General features: G+C 40.6%; 1 protein-coding gene across 4 annotated transcripts in view; it reads left to right on the plus strand.

The window, feature by feature from the left end:
- Nucleotides 1–20,407, plus strand: part of LOC120992394 (microtubule-associated serine/threonine-protein kinase 4-like) — a 301,883-nt gene that overhangs the window by 236,421 nt on the left and 45,055 nt on the right. For all 4 annotated transcript variants that reach the window (XM_040421360.1, XM_040421359.1, XM_040421358.1 and 1 more), the window contains 2 exons: nucleotides 15,149–15,357; nucleotides 19,091–19,229. In XM_040421360.1, coding sequence (XP_040277294.1) covers nucleotides 15,149–15,357; nucleotides 19,091–19,229 — 348 coding nt within the window. The remainder of the gene's footprint in view (nucleotides 1–15,148; nucleotides 15,358–19,090; nucleotides 19,230–20,407) is intronic.

A 20,407-nucleotide genomic window follows, 5' to 3' on the forward strand; every position in this document is an offset into this window, starting at 1 on the left:
TTGCTGTTTGTTGTGTTTGAAAATTGACTTCAAATAGCTTCACAATAACTACAGAGAACGGATTGATTTCTAGAGTTTGGTCTGTAGACATATAAAAAAAGATAATAATTTGATATATTTGGAGAATTTAAGTTACTTCTCCTTGGAAAATTATTATTATTAAGCTATGTAAAGGGGTTTTCTGAAACTTTTTATAATGGATGATCGATACATCAATGTCAGATTGTTGGGGATCAGATCCCTGCTAATCAGTTAGTTGATGGGGCATCGACACACTGGTAAGTGTTGCATCTCCTTATCTGTTTACCAGGCAAAATTCTGTACATTTTGTAGTGGCTGTGCCTTGTGTTCCAGCTCAGTTCCTTTCACGTTATAGGAATGAGCTGCAGTACTAATCACAGCCACTAGAAAATGTATAGCGCTGTGCCTTGTAAACAATTAAGGAGAGGCAGTACTCTTTCAATCAGCTGATATTGACCTATCCCTAGGATAGGCTATCAATATTAAAGTCAGAGAAAATTCCTTAAGTTAGAAAAGTGATAAGAAATAATAAACGTTGTCACTATGTTTTTATGACAAATTCCACTTAAAGGGAATCTATACTATGCCTACCTCACTAAGGGAAGCATAGTATAGTGACAGACCCACTGATTTCATCAATCTGTCACATTTGAGATTGCAGTCAGTAGATTAGAGTACTGACATGGCATGCCTCGCAGCATGTGCCAGCGCTGAGAGGGAGAAGAGTCCCAACGAGGCTTGGTGTGCCCGTCCTCCCGTTCCACCAGACGATGACTGACAGGTTTCTTTCCTATTCGTAACAGGAAAGAAACACATAAGTCATCATATGGAGGAAGAGGCAGCGTGCCTTATCGGACTCTTCTCCCTCACATCGCTGTTATCATGGTCCAGCACAAGGACCATACAGCTCTGCACTTGTGCACTGCTACATCTATTACTCAACATGGTCTTGGGACACAAGGTAGAGACAAAGACAAGTGGCATATTTTTTTCTGTTGGGTAAAATATTAAGCTGAGTCCCACGTGACCCCTTTAATAGACATGGTTTTTATGGCCAGCATGGGAAAGGTTCCCTATATTCCTAAACCATAGACCGATATCCTCCCAAACCACAGTCCTTGTTTTTAATACATAGTCATCATCTACATGCCGTGCAGTCACCTACTAGTGGCAGGCCATGATTACTCTTTGATCTTAGTCACCTGTGACCAAAACAGACCAAACAGCCTACAGGTACATGTAGAATGAGGCTATCCTGGCCATGATATTTAACCAGCCAAGCTGTGTTGGTGACCTCATTGCAGGATGATTTCCATAAACTCTGAGGCGCTTTTAATGAGATTTGGAGTATAAAGAAACAGTGCGTCATGGCGTATTAAGAGCACATGAGAACACAATAATGTTTGTATTGAGAGGACAGATCTTGTAATTACGAAAATAGCAGCTGATTTGAGTTTGGAAGGCCGATACTCTCTTGTTAAAGACACCTCAGACCACACTTGGTAGTTTTGCATCCAATGGAGCTTTGTTCATACTGCATTCAGGCTTAGGGTACTTTCACACTTGCATTGTTTGATTCCAGCAGGCAGTTCCATTGCCTGAACTGCCTGCCTGATCAGGCAAACTGTATGCAAACGCATGTCATTTTTTCGGACCGATCAGGCATTTTTCAGACTGATCAGGATCCTGAACAGTCTGAAAAATGCCTGATCAGTCAAAAAAATGCATTGCAATACCGGATCCGTTTTTCCGGTGTCATCAGGCAAAACGGATCCGGTATTTATTTTTTTCTCATTTTTAAAGGTCTGCGCATGCGCAGACCGGAAGGACGGATCCGGCATTCCGGTATTTTGAATGCCGGATCCGGCACTAATACATTCCTATGGAAAAAAAATGCCAGATCCGGCATTCGGGCAAGTCTTCAGTTTTTTCGCCGGAGATAAAACCGTAGCATGCTACGGTTTTCTCTTTTGCCTGATCAGTCAAAATGACTGAACTGAAGACATCCTGAACGGATTGCTCTCCATTCAGAATGCAAGGGGATATGCCTGATCAGTTCTTTTCCGGTATAGAGCCCCTGTGACGGAACTCTATGCTGGAAAAGAAAAACACTAATGTGAAAGTAGCCTTACAGGAAAAATGCCACCAGACATACAGGTGAAACTCGAAAAATTTGAATATCGTGCGAAAGTCCATTTATTTCAGTAATGCAACTTAAAAGGAATTGCATTAATGCAACTTAAAATTAAAATTTTGTGAAAAGGTTCAATATTCTAGGCTCAAACTGTCACACTCTAGTCAGCTAATTAATCCATAACCCCTGAGCAAAGGGTACCTGAGATTGTGACTTTGGGGTTTTCATAAGCTGTAAGCTATAATCATCCAAATTATACCAAATAAAGGCTTGAAATATCTCGCTTTGCATGTAATGAGGCTATCTCATATGTTAGTTTCACCTTTTAAGTTGCATTACTGAAATAAATGAACTTTGTACGATATTCTAATTTTTTCGAGTTTCACCTGTATGCCCCAGATGTATACAGCTCAAAGGGTCTGTTGTAAGGATGATATTACTGCTGTCCATGGTATCTCTAGTTCAGCACAGCTATTGATTTCAACACATAATAAATGTATGCCAATATATTCTTAAAACATGGACATGTATTACTATTAGGTTCACACCTTAGGAATGTTTAACCTATGTGGTCGTAAATGTTATTACTGAAAGGGTCAAGGCTAACCTCTCGGCACTATTGCTTGCACTTCAGATCCCACCGAAGCTGCCCAACCTGAAAATAAAATGCTGCATGCACAGGGTGCTTTTCATTCCCTAGTTTATTGACTGGGCAGTGTTATATAGTCAGCTGTGTGACATTGTTATTTAAAGGACGCCAGTCATTAGGATCATCCGCACCATGCCAAGTAGGGCTTCCCCAGCTGAGTTAAAGCCTATCTCTCTACCTACACCCCCCCCCCCCTCCCGATCTGTTGCAATATTCTGGGGAAATATTATATATTTTTTTCAATATGCTAATTATTCCTTAAGTGCCCCGAGAACGTCTATAGCCAGACCTCTGTTCCCTTAATTACTAATTTGCATATTTTTGAAAAACATTATCTCTTCTGCATTACACAATGAACCTGGGAGGGGCGGCTGGGTTGGCGAGTGAGAAACTTAGGCTTTCAATCCTATTATTTTTTATCTGCAATGTATGTATTGCATTCAGATTTAATCAATGCAAAAGGTCACATAACCCATAGGTGTGGCAGGCATGTCATCTTCCTTCTAGTTTGTCTTCTCGTGTGAGTCATGGTGAGTTTGATTTGCGGTTTGGAAATAGTGGTTGATGGTATACACCAAGTGAAATGATGAATCAGTATTGTTTCATGCCAAATGAACTCACAATGCAAGTCCATTCTAGAGCAGAGCGACCGGTTTACAAATCCTTCTCCTGTATTACAGCAACTGTCAAGTGAAGCTTGCATATAACATAATATATATGCAGTTAAATGATGATTGTCATGGGGTTTAAATGGAAAGATGGGGTATGGGCTTGGGGAAGGTGATTTGCCCCAGGTACTGGGTACCAGCCATCTACTCTACCTTAGCCTGGGTGTTTAGATACGGGGTAGGGCAGTAACTTGGAGCTTGTTTGAATATATATGTACACACAAGCACAGACATAGACTGTAGTGCAAATAGCCCTGGGCGTACAGAGAAGAAATATTATTGTCAACATTTGGAAATGCCTAGAACATTAAATGGGTATTCCGGGTATGTAACGTTATCCACTATCCACAGGATAGGGGATAAGTATTATATTAGTTTTCACTCTAAGCAATGCAAAAAGTAAAAACCGCAATGAAAATCTTCAGAAAGCATTTACATGCTGCAGACTTCAAAATCTGCACCCCAGGTCAATTTCGGTAACCAGTACAGTGGATGAGATTTTTAGAATCTCATCTACTTGGCTGGTACTGTATTTCCTTGTGCTTTTTCCTGGCGCAGAAAATACGTGTCATGGGGCCCTACAGTGATGATGTCTTGTAAATCATCCACATGACTTTTCCAGCCATCCTATTGCTAAACTTTCATATTATCCAAATATTTGTTATGATATTTAGTAATGGACGAACATCTGCCGGGACGGTTGACGGTTGATTGCGCGAACGTGATCAAATGTTCACGAACCGCAAGTTCGCGGCGGGTCCCATTCATTTTAATGGCAGGCGAACCTGAAAAACCTTCAGCTCATATTTGCAGCCAAGAAATAATTACTAGAAGTGCACAAATAGTCCCACAACATGGACAGTGACATACCAGATGTATTATTAGAATTTGCAATCTCCATTCATTATTTTTTTCAATGCGAAGTATCGGCAATATAATTTTCGCATACGCGTATGCGCAAATGCACTATACAGTACCCAAATGCACTATAAAGAAAGTATATTGGTATATAACACCCCGCTTCAGTCAGTTTTTTGGGGGGAACACTGGTATATCACACCAGTAGAAATTATTTGTTCCAATAAGGCCTCTTTCACACGGGCGTTGCGGAAAAATGTGCGGGTGCGTTGCGGGAACACCCGCGATTTTTCCGCGCGAGTGCAAAACATTGTAATGCGTTTTGCACTCGCGTGAGAAAAATCGCGCGTGTTTGGTACCCAAACCCGAACTTCTTCACAGAAGTTCGGGCTTGGGATCGGTGTTCTGTAAATAGTATTATTTTCCCTTATAACATGGTTATAAGGGAAAATAATAGCATTCTGAATACAGAATGCTAAGTAAAACAGGGCTGGAGGGGGTTAAAAAAAATAAAAAATCATTTAACTCACCTTAATCCACTTGCTCGCGATGCCGGGCATCTCAGTCTGACTCTTTTACTGTATAGGACCTGTGGAGAGAATTAACTATAGTTTAAGGACCTGGGATGACGTCACTCTGGTCATCACATGGTACGTCACATGATCTTTTACCATGGTGAATCACCATGGTAAAAGATCATGTGACGTACCATGTGATGACCAGAGTGACGTCATCCCAGGTCCTTAAACTATAGTTAATGCTCTCCACAGGTCCTATACAGTAAAAGAGTCAGACGGAGATGCCCGACATCGCGAGCAAGTGGATTAAGGTGAGTTAAATGATTTTTTATTTTTTTTAACCCCCTCCAGCCCTGTTTTACTTAGCATTCTGTATTCAGAATGCTATTATTTTCCCTTATAACCATGTTATAAGGGAAAATAATAAGGTTCGGGTCTCCATCCCGATCGTCTCCTAGCAACCGTGCGTGAAAATCGCACCGCATCTGCACTTGCTTGCGGATGCTTGCGATTTTCACGCAACCCCATTCATTTCTATGGGGCCTGCGTTACGTGAAAAACGCACAAAGAGGAGCATGCTGCGATTTTCACGCAACGCAAAAGTGATGCGTGAAAATCACCGCTCGTGTGCACAGCCCCATAGAAATGAATGGGTCAGTATTCAGTGCGGGTGCAATGCGTTCACCTCCCGCATCGCATCCGCGCGGAATACTCGCTCGTGTGAAAGGGGCCTAACGCTTGTCCCTCTATATACCTGCAGTATCGCAGCAGAACCGCACACAAATGCCGCACAATACAAATGCTCTATAATATACTTTCTAACATAGAAAGTATATTATAACATTGTACACGGAAGGCAATCCATTAGAATATACATAAAGATAAAACGTAACCTTTAATAATGTTACTATGAGGGTCCATTCACACGTCCGTAAGTGTTTTGCGCATCCGCAAAACACGGACACCGGCAATGTGCATTCCACAAATAGTGTTGGCAGCACATGCACTATTTACATGATGGGATTTGCTGCCCGCAATTGATTATTTTTATGCTGACATAGAAGATGCGATAAACCACAACAAGCGTTTTATCATTTGTCATTTCATTTCTGACCAATAATTGAGTATGAGCGTTCAGCCGATCATTGTCCCCTGGGTAAAGTGGTCTTTATTGTTTCCATCTCTTTAGCATTTATCTGATACAAATTAGTGAATTCAGTCATTAGGTTGTTATGCCATGTGAAGTACTTGCTGAAAATGATGGTTCGCAGTTTAAAGCCTTTTAAGCCACTGTAGGAACATCCTGTAACAGAACAGGGTCAGGAGCACGCAGGCAAAACAGTATTAATCTTACTTTAATGATTCAATGAACCAGAAGGCTTCTGCCAGGGATATGATATCACAGAATACACTGATCAAACCTGGTAGCAATGTTTAATTCAAAGCAAAGATGATTGTTGATCTTGAAACGGAACTCTGTAGAACACCATGTCCAGGTGCTAAATACAAAAACCAGCATTTAAAACGCACACTGTGCCATGTATTGTTCTGTTCAGATGCCTGTAAATAAAGCATTGTGTCACTGATATTGTATGCCGTGGAAAAGCAGCTTTGAAGACAGTACAGCCTGCATGGAAAAAGTAAAGCTTTCCATCCAAACTTCCATTGCTCACAATTAAAAAATGCAGACAGAGCTGCCAGTGTAATTTAGTCAGAAATCACAAGTGGAACAGATCCTGTGGGGATCAGAAGGTACAAGGCGTCTGCAAAAATTCTGGCTCTCGGATACAATAGATATTTGATTTGCATATACAATTTGCATGCTTAATGGTTGCTGCTTTGTCACTAAAGAGCCAATGCCCGAGTCACCAACATTGTACAGTTCATCTCGAAATATCGAATATCTTATGCAATGACACCTAAGAGGAAGGCATCTCATCCTTTTGTCTTTGCACGCTGCCCAGTCTTGCTAAAGTAGCAGTGAAGTTCATTTCTTGCGTATGAGTAAAAGGTATCCAATGTAAACCCCACACTTCCTCTATTGCCTCAGGTATAGTTTCTCATAACATCTGTATATGATGGCGAAAACAGGTTTGTAATGCTAGACAGAGACCTGTTGTAGCAAGCAAGGTGCAATTATAGGGAGGACAGAAGGGACAATTGCAGAGGGCCTCCATTGCCTAGTTCCCGCCAGACTTTCCAAGGCTCCTCCAGTAGTTTTAAAAATATTTAAAGTGTACCTGAGATGCATAATGGCTTTGCTTTTTTGTACAATCGTAAGTATGAAGGAACAGTTTTTATTGGGGTGTCACTAATGTCTTTTTTTTGCCTAATTATCCCCCTAGTCAGCTGCACAGATAGATGCATTTCTCTCACAAGTAGGGGGGAATTTCCCTTATGTGGAATCTACAAGCACTGTATTGCTGTGATGTCATTTCCCTTACTTCCCCTTATGTTTATTTTCAGCCCAAGAGCTCACAGAACAGATAAGGACGAGGAGATCACACTTACAGAAAGGCAGGAGGCTCCTGTAAATTCAGAAGCAGTATAGCAACAGTTCTTTTCTCAGGTTCAGGATCTCAGCTAGCTCTGACATGCCCCCACTTCCTCTCTGCCATCTGTTACTAGGGATGGATTTTTCCTGACAACGAGTAGTTATTGCAAATTGGATGGAACTGAAAACCCTAGTGGCCATGACTTTACAGCTTTTTTTTCAGATGGATGCAGGCACACTTTTTAAATTAAGTGATTTAAAAATTTACTATGTATACCATTCTCTATTAAATGAAATTAAAAGGATTTTCTGAGTTTTAAATACTGATGACCTATCATCTGGATAGGTCATCAGTATCTGATCTGTGGGGGTCCGACACCTGGGACCTCCCAGCGATCAGCTGTTTGAGAAGGCAGTAGCGCTGAGCCATCTCTCAGGTCAGTGACGACATGTTTATCCGTCACGTGGCCCAGGTGCAGCTCAGCCCCATAGAAGTGATGGGGCCAAGCTGTAATACCAAGCACAGGTGCTATCAAACGTACGTCGCTGTGCTCAGTTTGCTGCGAGAAGGCAGTGGCGCTCACAGGAGCACCAGTGCCTTCTCAAACAGCTGACCAGTGGGGGTCCAGGGTGTCGGACCCCCTCTGATCAGATACTGATGACCTATCCAAATCTCGAAGTTTTGTGAAAGTACAGTTACTCTTTAAAGTGCACCCCAACAAAATAAAAGTTGTAATATGTGGCAGAAGGGGTTATTATGCATCTTTTATTACTAGAGAGATAGCTCTGTTCTACTTGCATGAAGGTTTGATGCATCATGAGCTCGCACTGCTAACTAGAAGTTACTGGAGCAGATTTACCATCTAACGTTTAACAGAGTAAAATTGGGCAAGGCAGTCTAATAATGATTTATCACAATGGCTGATGCTGGATAATACTTTTGGCGCATCTTTAGATTCTTTTGTCTAACTTTATATTACCGATTGGCTAAGTGTAGGGTGAAATTTTGGCACATTTTAAGCCTCACCCTTTTCCCGTGGAGAGACACTACTTGTTGAGCAAGTTGTTTGTCATCGTTAGTCTATTCTTTTTGAACTTTTTTATTTATTATGTATGTATTATGCATGTACAGCGCCTGTGAATTAATGGCGCTCTAAAATAACTAAATAATGTTTGCCATTGTAAGAGAAAACACAGTAAGTGGCTGCTAGACAAGTGTGAATCAACTTATCTCCCAGATCGCATAGGATCAGGCATTACATATGGTACATTGTTTCTCCAGCACTTCACACAATGGAAAGTAGGGAATAGTTCATAGTAATCACGTTAAATTACTGGCAGATCCGGTTGACATTGGCGAGATATGAGGACAATTATTTTTTCTTGTCAATCGTAAAGTACTGTAACACATTGGGGCACGTATGTACAAGAAATTGCATTTTTTTAAATGATTCTCTGGTACTTTAAATAAAAAAAGTGAGAGGAGTCATGACCACAGTGGACCGACACATATAGAGAAGTAGCATGACTTCTAACCGGAATCCACATCAGCTAATAATCGGTTTTTACTAATGTAGTTTGAAATGTGCTCCATTTACATATATAGGCACTGCTACTGGGAAGGCAGCCTCACAAATATGTATGCCTCTATTAGTTTTATCCAGACCTGGTAGCACATGACCTCATGACCAGGCAGGGGATAACCTCTTAGGTCTTCATCATGTTCTGCTTACCATGGTTTTCATGTAAAAATTAGAGGGAAACTGTTGACACAACTTGTAATCCCTATGATTATTTTTTATTGATTATTTTTATTTTAATTACTTGAAAAGGAGGGGAGGGTGACTTGAATATATATATAATTTTTTTTTACTATTTTTAGCCACTCTATGGGACCCAAATGTGCAATCATCAGATTACTTCTCCAATACACGAATGTAATTTAATATATTAGTCGATAAGAAATCCAGTATATTCCAATACTGTGCTGCCACTTTCACTCCTACATTGGAATATACCTGTGATAGGCTAGACCCTGTAGGAGGTTACTAGGCCTATCACCACCAATAAACCACTTCGGGGAAAGTTACAGTGAGTGTGAGTTGGCACAATTTTTGAAGACGAGACTTTCACTTAACCGCATGCATCCGTCATGAATGGATCCGGTTGTATTATGTCTTCTATAGCCATGACTGATCCGTCATGAATACCATTGAAAGTCAATGGGGGGGCGTATTAGTTTTCTATTGTGTCAGAGAAAACTGATCCGTCCTCATTGACTTACATTGTGTGCCAGGACAGATCCGTATTGCTCTGCACCACATCGCGGACAGAATAACGCTGCTTGCAGCATTATTCTGTCCGCTATAGGAGCGCAACCAAATGGAACAGAATGCATTCAGTTCAGTTTTGTCCCCATTGACAATGAATGGGGACAAAACTAAAGCGTTTTCTTCCGCTATAGAGATCCTATGACGGATCTCAATAGCGGAATTGAAACCGCTAATGTGAAAGTAGCCTTATATGTACGCCACAGGTCTGGAAAAGGTTAAGTGTATGCCATTACTAGTGGATGTTTTTAAATGCCACAATAAAGAACATTACATGTTACGTTCCTTCCGGTGGGACCATAATGCAAATGTTCCTACTGGACTGCAAAAACTGTCAGCATTGATCCCCTACCTGAAATGTAAATGCACCCTTGATCTTTTATCTCTGTTCTTTTGGGTATTTATACTGACCAATTATAGTTATGATTCTTAAGCTTATATTAGGCCTGCAGATCCCGGCAATCGCTTGCTCGTTAGTGGAGGAGACTGCTGCTTTTACATGCAGCGACCTGCTCCTCAGTAAGGGGAAGATCCATCGGTAATGCCATCAGTCTTCCCCATATTGAATCACTGTTTTCCATTTCATCCACTATGACGGCTACACATGAGATTGACCCCTTGACCTCTGTAGGGCTAGGAACACAGAGTTTAAAAGGCCACCACCCACTCTCACCCTCAGTGTTTCCTGTCCTTGAGAGGGCACCTCACAGAGAGACCTCCTGTTGGAGGTGAACATTTATAAGGGCCGTTTCCTGACTAAGAACCTCTATAACCCCTAGAGTTCCCCAGTAGGATTTAAACCTGGTCTTGAAAGGGCTAATGAAACCCCCATTTTCTCCTTTACTGGACATTTCAATTAAATACCTTTCTTTCAAAGCAGCATTTTTAATCGCCATAACCTCAGCTAGACTCCTGGGAGAAATTCAGGCTCTGTCCTGCTGAGAACCATAGCTCTCTATTTTTCCGTCACTGACTTTCATAGAGATCAGGAAATTATCCTACCTTCTTTTTCTACAGACGCAGGAAGTTCATCTGAAGAACAATTCCAGCTCCTGGATGTAAGGGAGACAGTTATTCAGTACCTGGCAGCTACAAAAGACTTGATGACAACCTCCTTATTCAATTCGCAGATCAAAACAAAGGGAAAAAAGCTTCCAAGGCCTCTATAGGTCGTTGGATTAAATCCACAATATCCTGCTGCTACCAAATGTCGGGCCTTACTAGCCCCACAAATGTTAGAGCCCATTCCACGAGGCCAGTGGCTTCTTCATGGGTGGAAAGAGCTGACGTATCACTTGGTAGAATCTGTAGAGCCGCCACCTGATCGAGTATAAATACGTTTATAAAACATTATCGTATTGATGTCTCTGCTTCCGCTGATATGGCCTTTGGCCAGAAGGTATTGCAAGCAGTTTCCCTCCCTACCAAGTAATCTGGTTGTTCTCATGTGTAGCCGTCATGGTGGACGAAATGGAAAACCATAATTAGACTTACCGGTAATTCTGTTTCCTTGAATCCACCATGACGGATTGTATCTCCCCCCCTCCCCCCCCTAAAAAATAATAAGTATGAAGAAATACTCCAAAAAAATAAAAGTTTTGATAAAATATAGGGCTGCACCCACTTTGGTAATTTGTAAACACTGAGCGTGAGAGTGTGTGGTGGCCTTTTAAACTTTCTGTTCCTGCCCCTACAGAGGTCAAGGGGTCAATATAATGTGTAGCCGTCATGGTGGACTCAAGGAAACAGAATCACCAGTAAGTCTAATTACGGTTTTCCAGCAGCAGATCGTGATTACACAGCATGATCTGCCGCAGGCAACCAGTGATTTTTTTAAAGCTACTGAAAGCTTCAAACTACCCGATGAACGAGAAAATCGGCAGCAGTATTACACTGCCAAATCATCGCTAACGAGCGTTCATTCAAATGCTTGTTAGCGATGATCTGCACAATTATCTGCTCACGTAATATAAGCTTTAGAAAATATTAGGGATAATTGGCCAGGATAAATAGGTCTTTATCATATTTAGTCTTTCTTGCTATTGAAAAAGAAATATATCCCTTGAGCTACAAAGATGGATAGCTAGAGCGAATCATGTATTAGTTCTAAGTTATGTTTTTTATAGTTTATGTATTCATATAATCATATGACTGGACTAGAGGAATTTTCTAAAGTTTTTGGGGCAGTTTTGATTGGAATGCTAAATGGAGAAAATTTAGGGACTTAGTCATGTTACTCTGAAGGGTGTCATAGGATAATTGCTCTGAAATATCTCAAGTGACATTTCAAAGACTTTTTAAGCTGGTCTAAACTCTCAACGCTGTAAAAAATGCATTTCTCGCAGAATACCTTGTTGTGAGACTTGAAATATTTCTCATTCCATAATTTCTACCTAAGCAACTGTGTGCAGGAATTTGCTATATCCCCTCATGTCATTATGTCTTTTGGAGATGTGCAGCATTCTTACATCTTATATGACATTTTCTCGTCACTGATCCAGTTTTAAGCCTCATGCACACGTCCGTGGAACACGGACCGTGTAATACCGGCCTGGATTTCTTCTGAGTGCAGGAGCACACGGCGTCATTGGTTGCTATGACGCTGAGCGCTCCTGCACTCAGAAGAAATCCAGGCCGGTATCACATGGACCGTGTTCCACGGACGTGTGCATGAGGCTTTAGTCTGGCAGAAGAATCGTCTTGATTTGGTCAATCATACATAGAGGAAGGAAGGTAATATTTGAAGTCACTTTAGCTTGAGTCTGCATTGGTGCACTGTGTGATAAATGTATCAAAAGCTATGCATTTTGTTCCATTTGGTGCATCTTGCCTCTTTTTTTGCAAATTAAAAAAAATAATTGCAGTAAAACATCTGGAGTGAAACTCCTTAACATAGCTAATCACACTCTTTCCCACCCACTTTTTAAAACTGGAGAGGTGTAAAAATTCTAAATGTTCACAAGAATCCCCCCAAAATTTAGTCTTTTTTTTTTTACTTTTTTGAAACCATAATGCAGGACAAGATCATTTCCCCCAATGATTTTCTTGTCCTGCTTTCTATTTTTCCTATTCTATATTCATAAAAGCCAGAAAAGGACAATGCGCTGACTTTGTTACATTTCATGGTCTTTTATCCATTTCCTATTAAGGGCACATGTGCATTATATTTGAATACTAGATTCCGTAAGTCAAGTTGTCTACTCCTTTTTGGTATTAATAGTGAAGACATACTGTAGTTTATTGGCTACATGCACAATGTGCTGATGAAGCTGAGACCAGTACACCTCCCTTTCCTGCGCATGTGTCAGATGCTGACAGAAGTGGCTTGTAATGACTTATCCTTAGTGTTAAGCAAATAAAAGTATCTAAAGTGGACTTCGATCCGAATTTCAGGAAAACGTCAATCAATTTTTTTGTAAAATGGTGGCTGAAAGTAAGAAAAAAATTATACTTGCCTCATCCACTTGATCGTGGAGAGGCCGTCCGCTCCCATCTAGTTTGAAGAAAACCTGCCAAGGGGCCTGCGTGAGCGTGATTACCTCACCACATGATTACACTGGGCGCACGTGGTGATGTCATCACTAATAACTTTACCACGTGCGCCCAAGGGGGTCAGGTGGTGTTGTCATCATGCTCACCACAGGTCCTTTGGCAGGTTTTCTTCAATCAAGATGAGAGCGGACTGCCTCTTAGCAGTCAAGTGGATGAGGTGTGTATAATTTTTTTTTCATTAACCCCTGAGCAGCTGAATATGAGTCATATGCCGCGATCAGCGTTGAATGCGGCATCTGAGGGGTTAAATGACGGGCGGTGGCATGATCGCCGTTAGCCGTAATTGCACCCGCTCCATACAGTGGAAAGTGATTTGTGATTAAGTAATTCCTAATGAATTGCATTTCTTGTCGAAGTTCAGCGAGGCAGACGAATCAAATTTTTCAAAACTTCGCTCATCTATACTTATCCTGTCCTGAGGGTCATCAATAATGTCAGGGGCATAGTATTAAAATTGTATATTTTACATGGTGCTAAAATGGACAGGCTATACAACAGCCTGTTAAAAAAGTTATGGCACAGACGTATAGAGTTATAGTGGTGCTTTATGGTAGAAAAATCAAGTGATAGGTTCCCTTCTCCTGACATGTCTGTTTTAGTAACTACTTACACTCCGCACATAATAATTCTGCAGCATCTATTCTTATTTCTCTATGATGTGCCATTCCGTTATTATTCCTGCTAGAAGTTGTGAATTACTTGCTAGCAGTTTGCAATAAAGGTCCAGTTGGGTGTTACCTATTGGTGGGGGTGTCCCTGCGCAGTCTGAAATTATCCAATCAGAGCTGCCAGTGTCAGACTGTGCAGGGACACACCCCTAACTGGTAACACCCATCTGCACCTTCTGGCAAATGAGTCGTAACTCCTAACAGGAATAATAAAGGAATGGCACAACATAGTCATAAGGATAGATGCTCCAAAATAGTTTTTACAAGGGAGATGCGAGTAATTACTAAAGCAGACACGTCAGGAGAGGTAATGGGTTCTCTTTAAATCAAGTGTCCTATGATGAGAGCCTCATCTATTCCGTATTGATGGACTTCTTAAATAGCCTCATATAGCTTTCTTCATCTGAAGGGAACATACACTTACAGAAAAAAGGGCTCACAATGACTCGATACTTTTTCAAAATGATTTATTTCCTTTGGATGTTGAAAGCAGCATCTGTTCACCGAGCTCTGCTGGAAATTTGCCATGAAAGTAGAGAGAATGTTTACTAGCCATTCATTGCTAATATTATGGATGAGACCCACAGTTTCTTAAAAAGAGCTGACTATCTGCTTTATGGTTATGTTTTTTTACTACGGCATAGTTGACTATATGGTTTATGGTTGTATGTTTTTTTTTTTTTTACTACAGCATAGTTTAATAATTAACTAAAAATGTCCATTTTGGATGAACACACACGTGCCGTCCTCAGAGCGCTAAAGTGAGGCCTCATGTTGGAAGGTTTTTCAAGGGGGCGGGGATGTTCTTATTGATTCTTGTTGAGCAGGACATCCTAGAACTGGACAGGGGTGATACAGATCAACACTGCTCTCTACTGGATCATATTCGGTAGATGCCAACAAAAAAATCAAGAAGATCAGCAAAGGTTTCCCGCTTGTTAGCTCAGTCATGTAGACGAGAGAAGTATACAAGGAGGAGATGAAGTTTTCATTGATGTTTTTGTTGTTACTTTTTCTTTTAAGAGAAATTGATCTCCATCTGATCACTTAATCCCGTTTGTGTGAAGGAGCAAATACTTGTCCTAGTTACCAAATGTTTGAAGCCTTTAGGTTTAATTTAAAGGTCTTAAATTATTTAAGCTCGTTACAAAGATTTTCCCTGCTAACTTTTGACTTTTTATCACCGAGCGCTTTCTATCAATAAGTGTTAACTAAACTTCATTATAACTCATGGATTTTCTTTTCCTTCTCTCCAGAGCTGTTTACTTAGTTCGACATAAAGAAACCCGTCAGAGATTTGCAATGAAGAAAATCAATAAGCAGAACCTAGTCCTTCGAAATCAGATTCAACAAGCCTTTGTGGAGAGGGACATCCTAACATTTGCAGAGAATCCATTCGTGGTCAGCATGTACTGTTCCTTTGAGACGAGACGTCATTTATGTATGGTCATGGAGTATGTCGAAGGTAAGACATGGTCTTTCTATTGCCGTTATGTGATTCTGTTTTCTCTGGGACTTGGTCATTATTTGCAATTTCGAAACGTACTTTTGAAGTTCCTGCATTTGTAGCCACTGAATGTTATGAGTCTTCTATGCTTGTATATTCAGCCAAGGCTCCGTTCACACTTTCCGGTGTTTCAAGTATTTGAGCAAGAATGGCACAGTTCGGTTATGCTTGTAAACCCAACTAAGGCTACTTTCACACTTGCTTTGTCAATTCCGGTATTGAGATCCGGCAGCGGATCTCAATACTGGAATGAAACGGATCCTTTTTGATTCTTCACATCAGAATGTATCCATTCAGTTGGAATGCCGTTGTGTGAAATCAAAACGGAAAAAAACGGATCCGTCACTAAATACATTGAAAGTCAATTGGTGAAGGATCCAGTTTTTTAGGGTCCTAAAAAGACTGATCCGTCACTATTGACTTACATGGTTTTCAGTGCCGGATCCGTTTTTATGACTGGACACAAAACCGCAGCATGAATCGATTTTGTGTCCGGTCACAACGGAATGCTGCCAGAACGGAAGACATCCTGATGCATCCTGAATGGATTTCTTTCGTTTCAGAATGCAGACTAAACTGAAATGTTTTTTTTCCGGTATTGAGATTCTCTGTTGCAGGCATGCTCAACCTGCGGCCCTCCAGCTTTTGCAAAACTACAACTCCCAGCATGCCCGAACAGCCTACAGCTATCAGCCTACAGCAGGGCATTGTGGGAGTTGTAGTTTTACAACAGCTGGAGGGCCGCAGGTTGAGCATGCCTGCTCTGTTGGATCTTAATACTGGGAAAAAAAACAACGCATGTGTGAAAGTAACCTAAGGCTCTGTTCACACTGGTATTTTGCCCTTTACGTCAGGGGTTTATTTATTTATTTTAATGTCAGGAAGAACATAATTTGCGGAAAAATTCTTTCCCTTAAAGATGCCTGAATCTTAAAGAAATTTGATGGACCACATTATAAGACAACATGAGCCATGAGTGTTTGGTAATGGATCTGTAATAATTGTCTTGGATCCTTTATGAATGAAAGCCATGACTCTAGTGTGAACAGGTCCTAAGGGCAGTAGTTGGAGCTTTGTGGAACATAAAATAAAAAGACAATAACAATCGCCATGGATGATTTTCATCAGGGGTGCACCACCAATGAGGCCAGGTGAGGAGATTGCCTCTGGTGGTAAGACCTAGAGACAAGTGGGCGCTGTGGGAATCTCTCTCTCTATATTCAACTGTATCACAGTATGCCTTAAACAGTAGAGCTGGAGGGGTTGGGCACCATTTCAATATTTTCCTCAGGCAGCAGAAAGGCTAGGTGCACCCTTGATTTTTATGTATGCGATTTCATTAAGATGGGTTGAACAAATGCGTTTCCAGCTAGAAATTCACATATTAGAATGCAAAAATTCAGGAAAAAGGTCAATTGATGCTGTTATTTTCCCATTTATGTTGCAGTCTTACATACAGTTATTTTGTCCGTATGGGTATTTTCTATCTTCATATTCTGCAGTAAGATTTATGAAGTAGAACTCATTTTCTTCAGTATAGTGTTCATCAAGCTTTAGTTCTCCAGATGTTGAAAAGCTACAACTCTCAGCATGTCCTGACCGCCTGTTGCTGTGAGGTCATGATGAATGTTGTACAGCTGGAGCATATGCATCAATGTATATCTATTTATCAAACCATTTTTGTTTTTGTTACTCATCTGTTTGGACATCAACAGTAAGGGTCCTCTTTCATGGGCTGATCTAATGAGCTCTGTTGCCCAGATTTACTAATCCTGTTGATGGCATTAACGTAGATGGGCTGTCTAGACCTACACCAGATTTATCACAGGCACTCAGGCCAGGTGACAAATGTGGTGCAGGGACAGACACCTTTATCTATCCTTACATCAACTATTGGTTGGCTTACTTTGAGATAGAAGTTTAAGCCAGATTTATCGTGCAATTTTGTTGCAAAACGGCACCTCTTGGCCACACCTTTTGTCAAAAACACACCAAATATCGCCAAATGTTGGCACTGTTTACTACAGTGTGTAGGACCTCTGTGATGGCTAACCTTCAGCACTCCAGCTGTGGTAAAACTCCCAAGATGTACACTTGTTTGGCTGTTCTCAGAACTCCATAGAAATGAATAGAGAATGCTGGGAGTTATAATTTCGCCACAGCTGGAGTGCCGGAGGTTAGCCATCACAGGAGGTGAACTGACATGATGGTGGTGGTATGAAGCTGAAACAATGTAATAAATAATCATTGTTTTGCTAGGGCTCTGGACATGGGTGGTGTTTCCTCTTTGGATTTTTTTATAGTTTTATCTGTTTTTTTGGGGAAAAATTACAGAAAAACTTAAGAAATGAAGATTAAGAAAATTGCTGTTAGCGTTTTGAACGTCGACAGTTCTTGGAAACACGCAGTATCTTTGCAGAGTTGGACCACAATTGCATTTTATTATTTTAACTTCTGACATATTTGTACTGTAGTCAGCCATTGTTCTGCTCCCGATAAGAACAATTCTTGCCTTGTATTCTATGGTTATGGGATCTTGTGTTCCTATGGCTACCACCAACACAGTACATAATACGCCCACCAAACATGCAAAAAGATTAACTATTGGAGAAGCTCGGCAGTATGTGTTGTGTATTCAATATTAAGGGCTTATGCACTCGGGTGTAATTAAATGAAAAACATTTTGTGTGAACTTTTTCACACTGAAGGATTCAGTAAAATCATAAGGTCATTCGTTTATACAATACAGCATTAAAGGGGTTGTCTCACTCCAGCAAGTGCCATTTATCAAGTAGAGAAAGTTAATACAAGGCACTTACTAATGTATTGTGATTGTCCATATGTTCATCAGTGGTGGTTCTGCTTTCACACTATAGGGAAAAGCGTTGGCTTCTCTGGTGGCCGGGACTGTGGGAGCACACATAAGCTAATGCTTTTTCCTATAGTGTTCAAGTACGGCCACCGCTGATGGATTGTAGGGTGGTGGTATCCATGGAAACAAGCAGTGCACTAGATCTAAATTCAAGACTCAAAAAAATGAGGTATGTTGGCCCACTATGGGTCCCGCTTGCAATCCTTGGCACATGATGGATGTAGAGATTTATTGGTTGTGAAATTTGCTTCTACTTCACGCTAACCTCAGTACCACAGTTATGGTATGGGAACCAAATATCACAACCAGCAAATCTCTTCATTCATCTTGTGCCCAGCATCATGAGTAGGACATATGTTGAACCAACACACCAAAAAAAAAATTGTGTCCAGAGTCGATTAAGAATTTTTTGTTTTTGTTTGATGTGCTATTATATTCGAGCATATCAGGGTACCTTTAAGAATAGGTTTTCTCCAGGGACACCCTTTTCTGGCAAGATGTCCTTCTTTTTTTACGCTGTGGGACTATGGGCTTCTAGGGGTGAGATAGGTAAAGCAATGCAGTAGGAAGGGGACACAAAAGTAGGTCTACAAGAGCTAGTATAATACATATCACACTTTTTGGAGGTGACCAGTTTTCAGTTTTGGTTGCCATTGGCAGTGACCCCATTGTGGTTATGAGTATATTGTTGAACTAAGTGTATGGTGTTTTTGATGTATGGACACATTTATGGTATTTTAGTAGTATTTATTAAAAGTAGATTTTTAAAGCTAAAAATGCTATAAATTAATCCCCAGTGGAATTTGCTCTTTGCTTTAGGAGGAGACTGTGCAACACTACTGAAGAACATGGGTCCTTTGCCTGTAGACATGGCTCAAATGTATTTTGCTGAAACGGTACTTGCCCTGGAGTATCTTCATAACTATGGAATAGTGCATAGAGACTTGAAACCTGACAAGTGAGTACTTCAGTGACTAGACAGGCGCTAGAAAAGTAAAAAAAAACAAAAAACAAAAATAGGCATAGTGCCTCATAAACCACCATAGAATGTGAATATATGTATAGGAAAGGATGAAAACTTGTTGCAATATTGCTCATCTATTTTGGTTGTGTGCTGGACACAAAAATTTGTCATGTATGTAATACAATGCTTTATTAAGTCCAATGTATTATGCAGACATAGGGTAATTCATATCCAGGTGAGTATAAACCTTTTTTCGTAGCCACTTTTATAGTTCTGAACGTTTAGGTTATGTATCTTTAGCAATGGTTATCTGTGGCTGTAGGACTTAAAGAGGAACCCATTTAACTGGCCATTAAAAAAAAAAAATATCTGAATTGACTTCAATTGGTTCTGAAGGGTCGTTTTTCACAGTCATGTGAATGTAGCCATAGATGCCTTCCAGAGCAGTATCTCTATAAATGAAGACCTTAGTCATAGATGATCAGTATGCTGACATGTGCCTTTCGTGCTTCTTTGGGCATGTACATAATCATTTATTAATAGCCTGCCTGGGGTGCACAAAGCTCAGAGGGAATAGCCATTGAATATTTTTTTACAAAAGAAAACAATTCCCCTCTTTTGGCATTTGCATTGACCACAGAACTCTATCTGCATGCAAAGCATGTGTGTTGGATGGGCAATGGGATGATGTCAGCGTGGATTAGCTGCCTCATTGTGACTGAGAAGCTTAACTAGATGAAATTTCAGATGGACAGACTAGCATGGTTCCCCCAGTTACTGATGAGAATGGGGAAACAAAATCTGTGATGTGTTATCAAATTAGCTCTGCTACTTCTAATTAGAGGCGCTGATGACTGCCATGGTGAAAGTGAATGGTGGTTTGTGTAGTGTTTCTGATAATAGATGATCTCATTTGGCATTGTGAGAAGACTCAGTGCACAAGTCAAGTAAAGTGTAGTGTGGGTGTTCTGACTTCTTAGCAGCTGCAATTGTTCTCAAGTTTTGTAATGGTTGTGAAGTGCAAATTGTATATAATACAGCAAAATTGAGCAGTATAGAAAACACAACTTAGACTATATAAATCTTCAGTAGTCATGTCCTCAAGGTAATAAAGAGGTGAACAGACAATGCAAACCTGTTTCGCAAAATGGTTAGGTTGTCACCTAGGAAGG

The sequence above is a fragment of the Bufo bufo genome, chromosome 2 (assembly GCF_905171765.1).
Source record: "Bufo bufo chromosome 2, aBufBuf1.1, whole genome shotgun sequence".
Taxonomy (NCBI): domain Eukaryota; kingdom Metazoa; phylum Chordata; class Amphibia; order Anura; family Bufonidae; genus Bufo; species Bufo bufo.